At 37.5% G+C, this 18,817-nt stretch overlaps 1 protein-coding gene across 1 annotated transcript in view; it reads right to left on the bottom strand.

Annotated features, from left to right (window-relative positions):
• The window catches only part of CTNNBL1 (catenin beta like 1), a 177,890-nt gene that overhangs the window by 76,262 nt on the left and 82,811 nt on the right, over window positions 1-18,817 (bottom strand). Inside the window, exons 8-10 of the mRNA XM_025398976.1 lie at window positions 18,000-18,072; window positions 17,703-17,761; window positions 16,065-16,213 (exon numbers count right to left, since the gene is read on the bottom strand). Coding sequence (XP_025254761.1) covers window positions 16,065-16,213; window positions 17,703-17,761; window positions 18,000-18,072 — 281 coding nt within the window. The remainder of the gene's footprint in view (window positions 1-16,064; window positions 16,214-17,702; window positions 17,762-17,999; window positions 18,073-18,817) is intronic.

Consider the following 18,817-nt stretch of genomic DNA (forward strand, 5'->3'; position numbering starts at 1 on the left):
AAGACAAAGAGAGTAAAAGCATAATTATAACTGCAATTGATACATAAAATGAAGAAGGTCGAGAAAAGCTTCAGCGTGTTAACTAAAAACATAGAAAAAAAGATCAAACTGAGCATCTACAGAGGAAAAATACAGTAGATGAGATTAACACTGCAGAAGAAACGGAAGACTGAACTTGAGGACGCAACGATAGAAACTGTCCAAAATAAAACACAAAGAATAAAGAATACAGGAAAAAATGAACAAATCATCAGTGAACTGTGGCTGGGAAATTTCAAATGGCCTAATATACAGGGAATCATTTTATAATATACAATTTATAATTATATCACATACATATAATTACACTCCTGAAAGGTAGATGGGGGCAGGAAAAATGTTTGAAAACTATAACTGTCCAACCTGGGCAACATGGCAAAACCATATTTCTACTAAAAATATATTTTTTAAATTAGCTGGGCACAGTGGGGCATGCCTGTGTAGTCCCAGCTACTTGGAAGGCTGAGGTGAGAGGATCATTTGAGGCCAAGAGGACGAGGCAGAGACTTCAGTGAGCTGAGATTGCATCACTGCATGCCAGCCTGGGCAACTGAGTGGGACCTTGTCTCAAAAATAAATAAATAAATAAATAAATAATTATATATATATACACACACACATACACCTATAACTGAAAAATTTCCACCTGTGATTAAAACTATAAACCCAGAGATCCAGAGCTCAACAAAACTCAAACACCAGAGACGTGAAAAAACACCAAGGCGCACCATAAACTCAAAACCAAGGAGAAAGAGAACATCCTAAAAACAGCCAGAAAAAAGGGACAGATTACATATAGAGTAACACATATATGAATGATGGGAGACTTCTCATCGAAAACCAAGAAAGCCAGAAGCCAGTGGAGCAACTGAAAGTATCGAAAGGAAAACAAAACAAAACAAAAACACCCAGAAAAACCCTATCGACTTAGAAAGCTATACCTGGTGAAAATATATTTCAAAGATGAAGGCAGTCCGGCATGGTGGTTCACGCCTGTAATCCCAGCACTTTGGGAGACTGAGGTAGGAAGATCACTTGAGGCCAGGAGGTCAAGACCATCCTGGGCAACATGGGGAGACCCCGTCTCTACTTAAAGTACAAAAAAAAAAAAAAATTAGCCAAGCATGGTGGTGGGTACCTGTAATCCCAGCTACTCAAGAAGCTGAGGCAGAAGAATCGCTTGAACCTGGGAGGTAGAGGTTGTAGCGAGCCAAGATCGCACTACTGCACTCCAGCTTGAGTGACAGAGCGAGACTATCTCAAAAAAAACACAAAAAAACAAAAAGCAAAAACAGTCAGGTGTGGTGGTGTATGCCTGTAATCCCAGCTACTCAGGAGGCTGAGGCTCAGCAATCGCTTGACACCAGGAGGCAGAGGTTGTAGTGAGCTAAGATTGTGCCACTGCACTCCAGCCTGGGTGACAGAGCAAGACTGTGTCTCAAAAGAAAAGAAAAAGATGAAGGCAAATATTTTTTCAGTCATACATAGCTGACAGAAGTCATCACCAGTAGACCAGCACTACCAGAGATGTTAAAGGAAGTCATTTAGGCAGAAGGAAACTGACCCCAGATGGAAATCTGGATCCACACAAAGGAATGAAGAGCAAGTAAAATGACAAATAACTGGGTGAATAAAAAAGACTTTTTCTCTTTATTTTCGAAAATCTCTTTTAAAAAGATAACTGACCATTTGGCCGGGCACGGTGGCTCACGCCTGCAATCCCAGCACTTTGGGAGGCCAAGGCAGGTGGATCATGAAGTCAGGAGTTCAAGACCAGCCTGGCCAACATGGTGAAAACCCGTCTCTACTAAAAATACAAAAATTAGCTGGGCGTGGTGGTGCACACTTGTAGTCCCAGCTACTTGGGAGGCTGAGGCAGGAGAATCGCTTGAACCCTGCAGGCAGAGGTTGCAGTGATCTGAGATTGCGCCATTGCACTCCAGCCTGGGTGAGAGTGAGACTATGTCTCAAAAAAAAAAAAAAAAAAAAAAAAAGATAACTGACCACTTGACCACTTAAACAAAAGTAACAAGTATAACAGGGCTAATAACATTTTGAAATAAAAAAGTATGACAACAGAAGCATAAAAACCTGGAGACAGAAACAGAAGTTCACTCCTGTAAGGTTTTACCCCACAGGTGTGTGCAAGTACTTCTGGTGCCTCTTCATCTTCTTACAAGGATACCAGTCTTTTTGGATTAAGGTCCCACTCTTATGGCCTCATTCAATCTTAATTACCTTCTTAAAGGCCCTATCTCCAAATTCAACAAATGAATTTTGGTGGGGAGCAGGTCACAGTTTAGTTCATAACAGAAGATAAAAGATACCATGCGTTAGCACTAATTAAGAGAAAGCTGTAGTGGCTATATTAATATAAAACAAAGTAGATTTCAGATCAAAGAACATTACCAGGGATAACCAAAGTTATTTTCATAATAATAAAAGGGTCGATTAAACAAAAGAACATATAATCCTAAAAGTTTAAGCAGCTAAAAGAATTCAAAATACATGAAGCAAAAGCTGATAGAACTGAATGGAAAAATAGATATATCCAGAATTATAGTCAGAGGTTTCAATATTCTTCGCACAATAATTGATAGAATAAGACAGGAAATCTGTAAGAATATAGACGATTTGAACAACACGAAGAGCAACTCAACCTATTTGACATTTATAAACCTTTCCATCCAACAACAGCAAATACATATTCAAGTATACAATATTTAGCAACATAAGAATGTATTCTGGGCCAAAAGCAAGTCTTAATAAATTTTGAAAGGTTCAAATCAAACTACGTTCTCTGACCACAATGAATGGTATAAAAATCGAAATCAGTAACAGAAAGATATTTAGAAAATTCCCAAATACCTGGAAACTAAACAACATACTTCTAAATAACTCATTGGTCAAAGATGAATCAGAAGAGAAATTAATACTTTGAACTGAATAAAGATAAAAATACAACATATCAAAATCCACATGACATAGCTAAAGTAGCAATCAGAGGGAAATTCATAGCAGTAAACACCTACAGGTTGAGCATCCCTATCCGAAATGCTTGGAATAAGTAGTGTTTTGCAATATTTTTTTTCCAGTTTTGCAATATTTGCATTATACTGGTTGAGCATCCCTAATCAGATTTCCTAATCAGAAAATCTAAAATTCAAAATGCCCCAATGAGCATTTCCTTTGAAAATCATGTTGATGTTCAAAAAGTTTCAGATTTTGGAGCAGTTGGCAGGAAAAAGAATAGCAAATTAAACACCGAGTAATGTAAAGAAAAGAAATAATGAAGATTAAAAGCTCAGCATCATGGTGCATTCCTACAGTCCCAACTACTTAGGAGGCTGAGGCAGGAGGATCTTTTGAGCCCAGGAGTTAGAGGTCAGCCTAGGCAACATAACGAGAACCCATCTCAAACACACACACACACACACACACAGAGAGAGAGAGGGGGAAAAAAATACAGACCAGAGCAGAAATCACTGAACTCAGAAACAGAAAAACAACAAAAACAAAAACTGATAGTTTGAGATCAATAAAACTGATAAACCTCTAGCCACACTGATCAGAAAAAAAGGCACAGATTACCAACATCAAAAATAAGAAAGAGCACATCAAATACAGATTCTAGTGATTTTAAAAGGATAATAAGAGAATATTTATGAACATCTTTTTGCCAACATGTTTGACAACAGACAAAATGAATAAATGTCTTCAATGACACCAACAGAAAAAGACTACTGGAAGAAATAAAAAATTATACTTCATCAAAACTGAAAATTTTCCAAAAGACTGTCATGAAAAGCAAGACATGAACTGGGAGAAAATATCTGTAAAACATGTAGGTCTTACACGATATAAATCAGTGTTCCCCCACCTTTTTGGCACCAGGGACCAGTTTAGTGGAAGACAGTTTTTCCACAAGGACAGGGGATGATTTCAGGATGAAACTGTTTCATCTCAGATCATCAGGCATTAGATTCTCATAAGGGGCGCACAACTTAGATCCCTCACACGTGCAGTCCACAACGGGATTTGCACTCTTATGAGAATCCAATGCCACTGCTGACTTTACAGGAGCAGAGCTCAGGCAGTAATGCTCGCTCACCTGTCGCTTAACTTCTGCTGTGCATTCTAGGGGTAAGGGGGGTAACATCTGATATAAATCATATAATATATAAAGAACTATTAAAATTCAATAAGACAAATAACCCCTTACCCACAAAATGGGCAAAAGATTTGAAGAGACACCACAAAAAAAGATATATGGATGGCAAATTTGGACATGAAGGATACCTGACATCATTAGTCATGAGGGAAAAGCAAATTAAAACTTAACTACGGTTAAGACAAAAAAGACTGACTATACTGCTCCATGTGGAGCAACTGGAACTCTCACACACTGCTGTGGAATTTTAAAATGCTATAACCATTTTGTAAACAGTATGGCAGTGCCTTAAAAAGTTAACTGTATACCCAACATATGACTGAGCAATTTAACTAAGTATTTACCTAAGAGCAATTTAAAATGTCTGCCCAAAGATGTGCACATGAAAGCTCACTGCAGAATTATTCATAAGAGCAAAAAACTGAAAACCCAAATATCCTTCAACAAGTGAATAAACAAACTGCGATATATCCATATAATGGAATGCTACTCAGCAGTGAAAAGTGAACTAATTATTGATACACAACATGGACGAATCTCAAAATAATTACAGTGAGTGAAATAGGTCAGACCAAAAAAAGAACATACTGTATGATTCCATTTACATAAAATTCTAGAAAATGCAAACTAATACGTAATAGACAGAAGGCAAATCAATGGTTGCCTGAAGACACTGAGGTAGGGGGAGAGGATTACAAAGGGGCACAAAGAAACATTTGTGTGTGACAAATATGTTCACTGTCATGCTTGCAGTGGGGGTATGATAGGTCTATACATATTGCAAAACTCACCAAATTGTATACTTTAAATACGTGCAATTTAAACTACACTGGAATGATGAATAGCTATAAGGTCTGATGGCAGAGCTTAGACAGGCCTTACACCACTTCCTGCCAGGTAATCTTGATTCAGTTTATCTGCCTTCTTTGCCACAGCACTTTCCCATTTATTAAAACGTAATGCCAGCCTGGAGGACTGTTGGTAGGATTACTTTGTGTTTTGGAGTATTTTTCTGGTTCCTAGAGAACAGGTGCAAACTACTACTATCCATCTAAGGGAGAATGGTAATATTAAGCTTGAAGAGGAAAGAGGATGCTCCTTGTTAGACGAACAAGCAAGATCTGCATGTGCAGCTCGTAACACAACCTGTATACGGCCCCATCAAGAAGCACAGCTGACTTCTAAAAGATTTCCATTATTATTTTGCTTTTGCACTTGAATCCTGGCAGACTAGAGGTTAGAAGAAAAGACTCTAGCTCTTGAAAAACTGTAAAGGATGACAAGAATAAAACGCAATATAGTTTGGACCTTCAGATGTTCATTAGGAACAAAAGCAAAGTAGAGTAAGGAAAAGAACAAGGGAATAAAAGTCCAAAGCTCCCCAGGCGGGCCTATCTATATGCTTTGCCACAAGCTCACAGTTCAGAATTGGGCCTGCAAAAACTTACCCTGCACGTATTATACCATTGCCATTTTACTTGTTTACTTTATCAGAGACATTTTTCTTTAGGTTAAGGAAAATCTTATTGAAAACCTTAGAACAACAACAACAAAAAAAACTGGTGGTTCCTGGAACAGATGTGGCTGTGTATCCTCCTTTTTCTCTTTTTGCCTTTACAGTTAATAACCAAGATCGGTTCACTGTATTTATTCTACATAACCCAAAGCTGCATTTGTACACATCCCCTGGGATCACAGTGGTCTCTTCTCTTTCTAACCAGAACAGGGTTTTACAGCAGAAGTAATAAGCTTCATGTCAACATTTTCAAGGAAACTGACAATAAAATTCTTTTGTCTCCCACTGGCTCTGTTGCTCCTTACAGAACACTGAAGTATTCTGATACAAGGACATACTGTTAAAAAGTGCTTTGTGGTGGCAAGAAGCAAATGATTTAGAGTGCAGGCTATAATTAAACCTTATATATTGGAATCTTCTATTTGTAGCAACCATCTTACCAAAGAGAGGTATCTGTAACGAAGAAACGGAAATGGCAAACCAGTCTCCCTCCGGGGACAGTGAGGGCACTGTTACAGTTCCATCCTCATTTCCTGACTAATTCTAAAATGGCCACCCCAAGTAAGGATAATTTTGTCTTATTTTTGTGGATTGGAACCTCTGAATCTGATGAATCTGATCACTTTGTTAAACAGCACAATAAATTGTGACTTTCCTGAATTTTATTTTACTCTCAAACATCCCAGACTATAAAACTACCACGTGGTTCATGTTCATATGTGAATTCTTCTGCTGCTTGCCAAAGACCATCCAAACATCCTTACTGTAACCTAACTCTTGACTATCAAACTGGTCCTCTCTGCCTTTCAGTACACGGTTCTCCACTGCTTGAGAGGTTCTGTGTCTTCCACCCTTACCTCATCTTTTCTTTTCATTTATCAAAACACTAATGTGACCAAATGAGAAATTTCTTTTCTTTTTTTTGGTTCCTGTACTCTAGGACGGCTACCCACTGCTTTCTTCACAGCACTAGTTCCACTTTTAAACATCACCTAAACAATCTTTTCTTCTTTTCCAAGATGTCTTCATCTGTCCTTTGGCAAAGAGAGAAAAACAGGAAAGCTTTTCTTCTTATTGATTCTGTCAAGCACTGTGAAATCTAGACAGTCTGAACACAGGAATGGTGAAAAGTCATCTGGGTGACAGGGGAACTACAGGACAGAGGGCTGTGAGGTAAGGGCGAGTAGGTATGATGCTTCATGAACAGCTCCTGGAAACGAAAGCTCAGAGACTACAAATCTGCATGAAGAACTTCTTTGAACCTCGAGAAGAAAGGTGATAAGAACTGAAAACCCAATATAACCCTAAATACCTGGGAGGATAATGGAAGAAGAGAGTTGAGAGGCAAAGGGGAATAAGCTCATTTGTGGAGCTTGTGCAGCTTCTGTTCGGAAGCCCAGCATGGGCACAGGCCAAACGGGGCAGCGAGCCCCCGATTTGAGTGGACTCCCAGCCTCCCCTGAGCCTCAAGATCAGGATTACAACCATACTATGGCCCTGTTTTGTGCTCTCCATGCACTGAAAAATTTGACAGGGAAAACAGAACTAAATATGTTCAGGCAAGAGACTAGTTCTCGGCAACAGGCTTTTTACTCCTCCTTCTTTGGGTCTATGAACAGGGTTTGCCAGAAATTCCTTGGGCCAATGATTCTAAACAGCAAAATGTTTCTCATTAATTTAGAAAACGTCCACAGAAAACCAAATGTGTATCTTTTGCTAGGTACTGGAGATACAAAGAGGAAGAAGAATCTGTCTCTGCTCTGAAAAGTATTACAGTACAATTGAAGACACAGCTGTGCAACTTACCATGCATGGCATGGAAAGTGCTCCGACAGAGGAAGCAAAGGATGCTATCACCCAACCTTCAAAACTTAGGGGTGGGGATGTGAGGACAGACATGGGGGAAGTGACATGGAAGAAAATGGCTGCTTAGAGAAGTTTAAGCCTAAACATCAAAGGAGATTCATCAAAATAATAATAACAACAAAATGTGTCAAGGGATCTAAAATAGTTTGGTTTAGAGAGTGGAATGTAAATGTGCAGAAAGGAAAGAATGAGAGAGACAGCAGCAGGAGGATGAGGCAGAGGCCAGATCCTGAAGGGACTAGAAACAATTTCAAATGTTCATAGACAAAGAAATAAAGCCACATTTCTAAAAAACTAAAGGTAATCACTAATAGAAAGAATAGTATTTTCCAAATCTCCAAAGGAGGAGGAAAATAATGGAAGTGAAAAAAGATAAGACAAAACACAATAAAACCACCAAGGAAACCATAAAACAAAATAAACAGGAAAAGGGCTAAACATAATAGTAATTACAATAAAATCAAATAGTTAAATTCATCTACTGAAAGACAAACTTTCACACTGGATTAAAAAACACAGTTATGTGTCCTTAACAAGAGTTACATGTAACACAAAATGACATAAAAAGCTAAAGGTGTGGCAGCAGGTGCCTATCATATCAGCTACTTGGAAGGATCATCATATTCCAAGACTTCAAGGCTGTAGTGCATTGTGATTGCCTCCTGTGAACAGCCACTGCATTCCAGCCTGGGTAACATAGTGGAATCCTGTCTCTTTAAAAAAAAAAAAAAAAATGCTAAAGATATGGGAAGGATCAGAAGAAACAGAAAAAAAAAAAAAAAAAATCCACAACCATGGTTAGAGACTAAATAAATTAGGGGATAAAAAGGACAGAAAAGAACGGAATATATTTACAAAGTTGATTTATGATATAATTATAGTGTTTTATACCCTAGAAACACAAATTCTATTCAAATGTTCATGGAATATTTATAAAAACTACCCATATATAAGGCCACAAACAAAATCTCAAATTCAGAAAAGTATTTTACAGCCTCTATTTTCTGTTAATGTAATAAGAAAATAAGACTTAATCACTTGGGAATAGAGAATAAAACTAAGCAATATTGACAAGAAATTTTTCACCTGAAATGTTTTTATTTTTAAATAAGAGAATTATTTTTTAAAGCATTAAGCGTTTAACTCAGAAACTTGGAAAAAGGGCAACAAAATAAATAAAAAAGTAAAAAAGAAGAATTAAAGGCAGGGGGAAAGGTATACAAATATACAAAATGCTATAAGCATTGTAGACCACGTATATATGCATACATATGCATATTTATATCACACATATATGCATATATATATATACGTAAACACACACACATATATATGCATATTTACATCAAAATCAAGAGTTGGTTCTCTAAAAAAAGATGCCCTCCAATAAAACAAATCCAATTGGTGCAGCTCAGTCGCAATAGAATAAAGCATCAGGTAGATTTCTAAGGTTCCCAACTCCAGGCTCTGGCTCTCAGGTGGCATCTCGTGAGCTGCCTGGGGCTGGGGGGCACTTGCTGTCCTGAAAGGAAGGACACAAGCCTGGCTGGACTTGCCACCTGTTAACTGTAGAGCCTTTGGGCCACGAATGAACAGAGGCAGTAGTCAGGCAGTGGTCAATGTGAGCCTTGGGTGAAACCAAGTGCTGTGCTGGCTTCAGGAACGACCCTGCACAGTCCCAGTGGTGGCCACAGTGGTGCTTCCTTGTGTCACCCCTCCCCTAGCACCAGGCAGCTCAGCACAGAGAGAGAGAGAGAGACTCCATGTGTTTAGGGAAAAGTCAGGGAAGAGAACAAGAGTTTCTGCCTAGTAATCCAGGGAATTCTCTTTGATTTTACCCAACGTTGGTACCTCTGCAAGTCTACAAGAGCCAGAGCTCTGAGCTTGGGGTGCCCCCTAATGCAGACACAGCTGCAGTAACCAAAGACTTAGATCACAACACCCAAGACTCTCTAAATACCTGGAAAGCCTTCCCAAGAAGGATGAATACGAACAAGCCCAGACTGCAAAGACTACAATAAATACCTAACTCTTCAATGCCCAGACACTGACAAAGATCCACAAGCATCAAGACCATCCAAGAAAACATGACCTCACCAAATGAACTAAATAAGACACCAGTGAACAATGCCAGCAAGACAGAGATACGTGAGCTTTCAGATAAAAAACTCAAAATAGCTGTTTTGAGGAAGCTTTATGAAATTTGAGATAACACAGAAGGAACGCAGAATCCTATTTAATTTTACGGATACTGAAATAGTTAAAAAGAATCAAGCAGAAAAATGCAACATACTGAAGAATGCATCAGAGTCTCTTAACAGCAGAATTGACAAAGGAGAAGAAAGAATTAGTAAGCCTGAAGACAGGCTATTTGAAAATACACAGTCAAAGAAAAAGAAAAAAAGAGTAAGAAAGAATGAAGCACACCTACAAGATCTATACAACAGCATCAAAAGGGCAAATCAAATAGTTACTGGCCTTAAAGAGGAGATAGAGATATTCGGGTAGAAAGTCTATTCCAAGGGATAATCACAGAGAACTTCCCAAACTTAAGAGAAAGATATCAATATTCAAGTACAAAAGGTTACAGAAACCCACCAAGCAGATTTAACCTAAAGAAGACTACCTCAAGGCATTTCATAACCAAACTCCCAAATGTCAAGGATAAACAAAGGATCCTAAAAGCAGCAAGAGAAAATAAATAATATATACAATGGAGTTCCAATATGTCTGGCAGCAGACTTCTCAGTGGAAACCTTTCAGGCCAGGGAAGAGTGGCATGACATATTTATAGAATAGTATATCCAGTGAAAATATCCTTCAAACATGAGGGAGAAATAAAGACTTTCCCAGACAAACAAAAGCTGAGGGATTTCATCAACACCAGACCCATCCTACAAGACATGCTAAAGGTAGTTCTTCAATCTGAAAGAAAAGGATGCCAATGAGCAGTAAGAAATCATCTGAAGGGACAAAACTCACTGGTAACCATAAGTACACAGAAAAACACAGAATATTATAACACTGTAATTGTGGTATATAAACTACTCATACCTTGAGTACAAAGACTAAAAGATGAACCTATTAAAATAACTACAACAACTTTTCAAGACATAGACCGTATAATAAGATATAAATAGAAACACAAAAAAGTTAAAAAGTAGAGGGGTGAAGTTAAAGTGTAGAGTTTGTATTAGTTTTCTCTTTGCTTGTCAGTTTGTTTCTGCAGTCAGTGTGAAGCCTGTCATCAGTTTAAAATAATGGGTTATTAAATAGTGTTTGCAAATCTCATGGTAATATCAAGTAAAGAGACATGGAACAGATACACAAACAACAAAATGCAAGAAATTAAAACATACCATATGAGAAAATCACCTTCACGAAGAGAAGGAAATACCACAAAACAACCAGAAAACAAATAACAAAATGGCAGAAGTAAGTCCTTACATAAAATACTGAATATAAATGGACTAAACCCTCTAATCACAAGATATAGAGTGGCTGAATGGATTTAAAAAAATGGGACTTAACAATCCATTGCCTACAAGAAACACACTTCACCTATAAAGACACATATAGACTGAAAATAAAAGGATGGAAAAAGATATTCTATGTAAACGAAAACCAAAAAGGAGCAAGAGGAACTAGACTTAAATCAGACAAAATAGACAGCGAGACAAAAATTAGACAAAGAGACAAAGAAGGTCATTATATAACGGTAAAGGGGCCCATTCAGCAAGAGAATATAGCAATTGTAAATACATATGCACCCAACACTGGAGCACCCAGATAGATTAAGCAAATATTATTAGAGCTAAAGAGAGAGACAGATCCCAGTAAAAGCTGGAGACTTCAACACCCCACTTTCAGCACTGGACCAAACATCCAGACAGAATATCAACAAACATCAAACTTCATCTGTACTATAGACTAAATGGACCTAATAGATATTGACAAACCATATCATCCAAAAGCTGCAGAATACACATTCTTCTCCTTAGCACATGGGTCATTCTCAAGAATAGTTCATATGTTAGGCCACAAAACAATTCTTTAAAAATTCAAGAAAACTGAAATCTATCAAGTATCTTCTCTGACCACAATGGAATAAAACTAGAAATCAATAACAAGAGGAATTCTAGAAACTATTCAACATAGAAATTAAACAATATGCTCTTGAATAACCAGTGGGTCAATGAAGAAATTAAGAAGTCTGAAGCAAATGAAAATGGAAACACAACATACCAAAATTTATGGGATACAGCAAAAGCAGTATTAAGAGGAAAATTTACAGCAATAAGCACCTACAACAAAAAAGTAGAAAAACTTCAAATAAACAACCTAACGTCTTAAAGAATTACAAAAGCAAGAGCAAACCAAACCCATAACGAGTAGACGAAGAGAAATAATAAAGACCAGAGCAGAAATAAATGAAACAAACAAACCAACAAAAAAAGATACAAAGGATCAACAAAATGAAAAGTTAGGTTTCAAAAGATAAACAAAATCAACAATCCTTTAGCCAGACTAAGAAAAAAAGAGAGAAGATCAAATAAGTAAAAAACGGAAATGAAAAAGGAGGCATTTGGCTAGGTGCAATGACTCACACATGTAATTCCAGCACTTTGGGAGGCCAAGACAGGCGGATAGCTTGAGCTCAGGAGTTCAAGATCAGACTGGGCAACATGGTGAAATCCCATCTTTGCCAAAAATATTTTTAAAAAATTAGCCGAGCCTGGTGGCATGCAAGGGAACTTTTGGGAGTGATAAAAAGGATCTGTAGATAGAGCATCCTATATGGTAGCCACTGTGTAGCTACTGAGCATCTGAAATGTGGCTATTGTAACTGAGAAACTAAATTTTAAATACAATTTAAATAAATTTAAGTTTAAAATTTAAAAATTGATACCGGACTTATTGGAAAACATTTAAGTTTCTTTGGACAAACTTAAGTATGAGAATCTGTTTTCAACTCTAAATTTTATGAAATCTAAATACAAATCAAGTATTCTGATGAAAATTTAGCATCTGAATTGGGATGTAAATGTAAAATGTTCACTGGATTTTGAAAACTTAGTCTCAAAAAAATGAATGTGAAATGGCTTACTAATAATTTTGTTATATTGATTACATGTTGAAATAATTTTTGACTGTGTTAAATAAAATACATTATTAAAATTATTTTTGTTTCTTTTAACCCTTTAAATGTGGTAGCTATTAAAAATGTAAAATTACCTATCTCACATTACATTTCGACTCAATAGTGCTGTTCTACATCTTCACTGTGGCGGTGGAAACATCTGTCAAAACTGTACACTTAAAATGCATACATTTTGTTGTATAAAAATTATGCCTCAATAAAGTAGATAAAAATATTAAATTGGTAGCGAACATATGCTTGTGTGTGTGTGCACATATGTGTGGGAAGGAGGGCATATGTGGGAAGGAGGGAGTATGTATCAATGAGTATCTTGTTTGTGATCTTTCCTTATCAATAATCAGAAAGGAAAAAAATTCACTGAGTACATACATGCAAAAGTAACTGTTCTTCTGAAGAGTCACCATATTAAATTATATCATAGTTATTTAATGTGTGGATCCCTCACTAGACTTTGAGTTTCTTAGAGGCAGGAACCCTGTTTTGTGCATCTCTGTATAAACCTAACACTTAACATAGAAAGTTAACATAGTACCTTAGCAGTGTTTTGCAACTGTAGAATTCTCCCAGATACTTTATAGAGTTTAATTCTGTCAAAATCCCTGTAAATATGGTATTATTAGTGCCAGTTTTCAGATGAAAAACTGAGAATGAGAAGGTCACAAAGGTTAAAGTAACTCACCAAATATCCAGAGCTAATAAGTGAAACAGCATGTTCCAAACCCACACTTACAAGTCCCAGGCCCATTCTTCCACCCTCCTCCATACTGCCACCTCTCCACGTGGGCATTTCACAACTGTCTGATGAATGACTGAGTCAAAGTAAAGATTTGTATTTAGGGGCAATGGAACCACAGAAACTTTCCTGAACCTCTAGTGTTACAGCTTCTTAGTCTTGAATAGGCTCTCTCTAGACAAAGAGCCACCTGGCAGCTCTTACTAAAGATCAGAAAGGGTGACTATAGTATGGAAAAAAATATTCCATCCCAATTAAACTTTCCATTTGGGAGTCTGAAGAAGAAAAATAACACAGAACAAAGAGTATGGGAAAGAGAAAAAAGGAAATGCTGAATCTGCTAATATAGCTAATTAATGCAAAAGAATGAATATAACAGCAACTTCAGCATTCAAAAATAAAAAGTTAGGAGATCTAGAGAGGTACAGTTTCTAAGTCTTTTGGAGCTCTCCTTTAATTAGCCTCCCTGAATCTCAGCATTTCTGTTTGAATAATCCATATTTCTGGTTATTTATTCAGCTCCCCACTGCTACGCAATACCAAGCCATATGCTACAGAAATATATCACTTCATATTTGCACTCAACCATCCAAAGACACTGGCAATTCAGACCTTTAAGAAGCTTAAGGAAAAGTCTCTTCAGACCATTGTGTTAAGGTTAGAAGACTCAAGAAGCCAAATGCATCTTCTATTTATGCTATTTACTTGAGAGAAGGTGGGTCATTTCAACAAAAGGACAAGCAATTAGAAGGGTAAGGGAGATAAACTAAAGACTCAAGAGAGTAAAACTAGCAAAAATCAGCTAAACACAAAAGGCCTCTGAGTAATTTCTCATGCCCCTCTCTGCACTTTAAAAAAAAAATTGTTTTTAAAAGCAATTCCTCAAAGGAAGACTTCTGGTCAATGCAAGGTCTGGTACGCACTGGACAAATGAAGAGGTCTACTGTGCCTCCAGCCCTTCAGAAGCCTTTTAAGATGTTTTAGAAATATACACAGCAAGTCATCACTTAACATCACAGATAGACTTGGAAATGGCAACTTTAAGTAAAACAGGATATAGCAGGTCAGATCCTCAAATAATACCGTTGTAACAATGATCAGAAAAACCGGTTTCATTATACATCATTTCACTTAAAGTTGTGGTTTCCAAGAATGTTATTGATGATGTTAAGTGAGAACATACTGTACCTGGATAATCCTAACATCATTTTAAACACAAAAATGGTCACTGTAGAATTTGTTATAATAGCAAAACACTGGAAATATCCTCAACGCCAACAACAGAAGAATACTAACTAAGCTACAGTCCCTTGGAGGCCATGATGCAGTTACTGAAAACTCCCATGAAGATTATTCACAGCATGGGAAACAGCATGCTATGTTTGAAATGTCGCAATAAAGAAAATCGTATGTGTGGCAGGCTTAAAAAGTTGTTAAAAATTATAGAAAAAAGACTAAAAGAAAATATACACCCAAAGACAGGCTGTGTTTAGGTCACAGAACTGTTTTTCTAACTTTGTGGAGACAGAAATTCTGTCTTAGGTATTTCTGTGTATGCCCAGCACTTAACATAGTAGCTTGTCAATGTTTTAATAGCAGTTTTGTATTTTAGTATTCTAAATTCTATTTAACAAATATATATCACATTTCTGAAAAACATTTCCAAAGAAATATCTTAGTTCAACAGGGCTTTCAGTATACTTGACGTTTTAAGACAGCAGACTCTGGCTCCATTTCTTTCTGTCTTGTTTTTTCTTTAAATCTCAACTTCCTCCTTCTGTAGGGCACAATTTCATAATGACTAGAATCTTCCAACCACATAAACATGCTCATTTTTTTTTTTAAAGTCCCTTGACCCTATGGCACACTCTGGTTATCCTCTCAGCCTTCCCCCACACACTTCTCTACTCCCCTTCCTAGACAGGGTCTCAAGAATTATCAATATAAGCTTCCTCTTCCCTTTTTGCTTCTAACTTTAGGATTCTACAAAATAACTGTGAAACTAATATAAGATCCAATTTCAGGAATTAGAGTATAAATAATAAGACATACAAGGCAAGTACTATAAATAAAAGTTTCTGGAACTATCTTGCACATTTTCGTATTTCCTAAGCTAGGCATACAGCACATGTACAACTCATTACTGAATGAGGAGTGAAAAATACAAATGATATACTGCTTTCAATAAAAATACAGAAAAACATATGGCATAGATAGGTCTATGTGATATATACAGAAAATCAGTTCAAGTTTAGAAGTAATGGCTAGATTTCCCCAAAACTAACACACTATGGGAAGGAGAGGAAAAACACCAATGTCCTTCAATGGAGCGGACATATTAGCAACCACCACAGTAGGGCACAAACAGAACACAATATACTTTTTATTCGTCTACTCTAACTTTAGGAAAGACCACATACCTACACAAACACATCCTCATGCTTGAAGACTTTACTCTTTAGGGTAAAGTCTAGGAAACCCAACAGAATAAATGACCATAGCTACATGCTCTTGAATTCAGGCTAACAGTGAAAAGTCAGGCAAAAAAGGTGGGAAAACTAGGACATTCAAAACATACCTGAGCATGAGATTCATCAGCTGAAGACCCTCGCCCTTCAGGAAGCGCTCACGGTTAGAACTAAGCATTAGACAGGAGCAGAGGGAATCAAACAGATTCTCCATCATCTCCTGCTCCTCAGCCGTGCTGGGATTGTGTCTTTTAAACACCTGTCAAGCAAAAACAGCACAAAGCACAGAACTATAAGAGAATGTTTTTTCATGAGCCTCCATCCAACAATTTCTAAAACCTGTGGGTCATAACTCTACGGTTGAGGAAACAGAAGCTCACCAAACAAAATTCTCATCAGTTTCCACTTTAGAGAAACTAAATAATTCACATATATTAAATAAATGCAAAAAAAAAAAAAAAAAAAAGCCAAAACACTCAACTGACCAATGGGTCCATCAGTAATTGACAGTTTCAGGCAAGCAGATTTTTTTAAAAACCAAAACCCAAATAAAAACCAAAACCTTTTTATTGTGAAATATAACACAGATACAGAACAACTCCATAAAGGACACATAAAACTAAATGAATGAAGTGAACACCCCTGAAATCATTATCCAGGATGAGAAACAACTTTGCCAACTACCCTCAAAGCCCTCCACTTGCCCAACCCAACCACATCTCATTTCTTCCCCTTCTAAAAGCAACCACAATCCAGGGGGGTGAAACATGGCTCAATATAAGGAAGCGTTTCCTGACAATCAAGGCCACTGAATTCCCTCACAGGGGAGCTGGGGCTTTAATTCATGGGAAGTGCTTACAGCAGAAGTCTTCTTTTTGCCAGAGATGTAAGGCATGTTAAGAGAAGCCTTTAAACAGTATATGCATACCCATATAGTCTACTACGAGAAGATCAATAGTCTCACAGGAAAAGGACTAAGCACCTTCCCAGAACTGGAAACAGATTCACATTTCAAAGCTCTATTTTTGGGGTGGAGGCCAAGCCACTCAGGCTGCTGGCACCAAGATGGAAGCTGTATGCAAACTGACATCTCAGACTCTCCCAACACTCTCAAGATTTTATCCAAATGATCTATTTTCAGTCCTGTTTTTAGAATAACACAGATGAAACTTGTAAGGGGAAATCTTAACAGTATTTTCAGAATGCCAGCAGAATAACATTTCAACTGGATTTACATTTCTTACAGTGAGAAAATGGCAGTTTCCAAGTTCTCACTCCAGCCTTCAGCACCACATCCTCCCCTATCCTCCCCTTGACCCCCACCCCACTGCAGTGGAACTTGGACTCCTTGAGCTTATTCAGATCCTAAATGAACATACTCCATTTTCACAGCAGACTGAAAGGAAGGTTAGTGAACAATCTTGGGAGTGGGTCAAATGAAAATAATTTGGTATGCCTGGCCCAGAACATACACACTTAAGCAGGAGGCACATCTTTTTTGAGTTGACAATATCATATCAGAAGACGAAGAAAATTCATATCTGACACACAGTGATGTCTGGTCATAAAGAGCAAATGACTAAGAAAAGGAGGCAAACCATGTCCCTCCATATAACCCTCAAACCTGCCAACATACTCCATATGGCTTGCAGCACATGGCTCATTCCTTCCCACAATTTCCAGCTCCACCTCCCATTCAAAGCCAGCCATGTATCTTAGAGCAGACAGGAAGCATAAGAATTACTCACAGATAACTGCTGAAGAAGCACATCGATTCCATCCAGCTCCCCAAGCAATTCCCTGTTTTCTAAAAGGGGGAAAAAATAGAGGAAGAAAAAAAAATGAACCTAACTGTCAGATTTTACAGCCGTCTAACACTGATACATCAGCAAACAAAATCAATACAGCTTGACAGAGTACAAAAGCAGCACAGGGAGCGAGAGGGAGAGCAAGGGGATGCCAAAGGCAAGAGAGCTTGCTGTCATGATTTGAAACAAGCCTGGCTCCTATCCTAACAGAATATCAATACTGAGAGGGCGCCTCACCATCATTGTCCTGGAGCAGTATGGCCAGCACTTCACTGCAATACAGTTTGTTGGCATCGAAAGGCATCTTTGCCTATGGGGAAATAGGAGAAATGAGAAAAATGTTAAGAGGTCTTGCTTCCTTCCCCAGGACAAATTTTTCACGAGTACTACGATCTGAGTTAGAGAGAAGGAGAAGTTAGAAAGGGAAAAGGCAGTTAAGGGGAAAAACGTCGGCCTCTGCTCTCAAGAGACCAGAACCAAGTAAAGTGACAGACTGAAACAATGGTTCTCACACTCTTAATGCCCAGGTATTAAGGTTACCTCCTCGGTAAAGACTTCCAAGATTTCCCATTTTGAGTCCAGAGATTATATATGTCTAGCCCATAGTACTCAAATGTGAACTAGAAGAATGAGAGTTTTGAACTTTTAAGACTAAAACTCACCATGAAGCTTAATTCACAAGCTACAATCATGAAATTAGGCTATAAATTAGTTAATATATGAGCAGAGAAGTTGAAAAGAAAGCAATTCTTGATTAACTGAATGTATTTATCACAAAGTAGTTCCTTCTGGATTTTTTTAATGCTTAAAATTTAATTTGAAATCATAAACCTATCTGCTTGCATGCCATAATCTGCCTATTATTTAAAAAGGAAACCACATTAAATATGCAAAAATGTGTTAATATTTTAACACCCAAATTACTACCCACAATTCTTTCCCTGCTGCATGCTCTGCTACTTGGGAGTTTCAGAGGGGACACATCTACTGCACAGACTATTTTTCATGGCTGTCCTCACTGTTGCTTCGGTAGTGAGACTTAAATATCTCACCAT

Source organism: Theropithecus gelada, chromosome 10 (assembly GCF_003255815.1).
Source record: "Theropithecus gelada isolate Dixy chromosome 10, Tgel_1.0, whole genome shotgun sequence".
Classification (NCBI taxonomy): domain Eukaryota; kingdom Metazoa; phylum Chordata; class Mammalia; order Primates; family Cercopithecidae; genus Theropithecus; species Theropithecus gelada.